The 1,232-nt window shown below is 45.1% G+C and overlaps 1 protein-coding gene across 1 annotated transcript in view; it reads right to left on the bottom strand.

Annotated features, from left to right (window-relative positions):
* The window catches only part of LOC107116433 (vomeronasal type-2 receptor 26-like), a 3,776-nt gene extending 2,824 nt beyond the window's left edge, over window positions 1–952 (bottom strand). Inside the window, exon 1 of the mRNA XM_015418325.1 lies at window positions 350–952. Within this exon, the coding sequence (XP_015273811.1) occupies window positions 350–952 (603 nt within the window). The remainder of the gene's footprint in view (window positions 1–349) is intronic.
* Window positions 953–1,232: the final 280 nt, after the last annotated feature.

Raw genomic sequence — 1,232 nt, forward strand, 5'->3', positions numbered from 1 at the left:
CTTAGGGCCAAGCAAAGCATGTGCTGCAGTTTTAGTTTCACTTTGCTATGTGTGTTTTGGCTGTTAGTTTGTGTTCCTGCAGAGGCCTGGAAAGGCTCTGCTTTGTTCTAATAAATCTGCAATTGTTCTGGCACAGTGTACTTGTGGAGTTATTATGCATATGGTGATTTTTGAAAAACTAAACTGCTAGGTTGGCAGGAGCTGGAACTAGAGACGGGGGCTCACTCCATCATGCGGCACACTCGGGTCTCGAACTGCTGAACTACCGACCTTCGACAGCCTGCAGTTCAGCGTCTTAACCACTTGAGCCACCGCAGCTCAGGTAGGTGGGCACAAAAGACACCCAAACGCTGCAGAAGACCAGCATGCTGAAAGTGATCAGCTTGGCTTCATTGAATGAACCAGGCAGCTTCCTGGCCAGGAAAGCCACCATGAAACAGATAGCAGCCAGGAGGCCCAAGTAGCCAAGGGCTGTATAAAACATGGTAACAGAGCCTTCATTGCACTGCAGTGTGATCTGTCCAGGCAGGACATGCATGTCAGACTCCAGGAAGGGGGGAGAGATTCCCAGCCAAATCATGCAAATGGCAACTTGTAGGCTAGAACAGGAAATGACAATGGAGTTTGACAAGCTCTTCCCCAGCCATTTCCTCATTGTGTTCCCTGGCTCTGCGGCCATGAAGGCCACCACCACCGTAATGGTTTTGGCCAACACAGAAGAGATGGCAACAGAGAAAATGATACTAAAGCCAGTCTGTCGGAGGAGACAGATGACCTTATCAGGCTGTCCAATAAAAAGAAAAGAGAACAAGAAGGAGAGCAGGAGGGAGAAGAGAAGAATGTAGGTGAGATCTTGGTTGTTGGCCTTCACTACTGGTGTTTCCATAAATTTAAGGAAGATTCCTAAAACAGCACCAGTGGTTATGAACAAGAGTAGTGCAGCAAAAGCCATGATGATCCCAAGAGGTTCTTCATAGGACAGAAACACAATCCTTTTGGGAACACAGTGATCCTTGTCCTTATTTGAAGTTTGATCTTCTGGACACTCGTCACAGTGATTTGAATCTGAAAAAAATATTACTTGTTTCATTCCAAAACTTCTGGTTGCTTCTTTGTTACAAGTATTTTTACTTACTTTTGTGGAATTCCCCTTCTCCATATTTTACTATCTATCTATTAATTCAGTACAAGTTCATCTTCGTTTTCTCAGCACACTGTTTCAGTTTTACTCC

The sequence above is a fragment of the Gekko japonicus genome, unplaced genomic scaffold (genome assembly GCF_001447785.1).
Source record: "Gekko japonicus isolate JY-2015 unplaced genomic scaffold, Gekko_japonicus_V1.1 scaffold7170, whole genome shotgun sequence".
NCBI lineage: Eukaryota > Metazoa > Chordata > Lepidosauria > Squamata > Gekkonidae > Gekko > Gekko japonicus.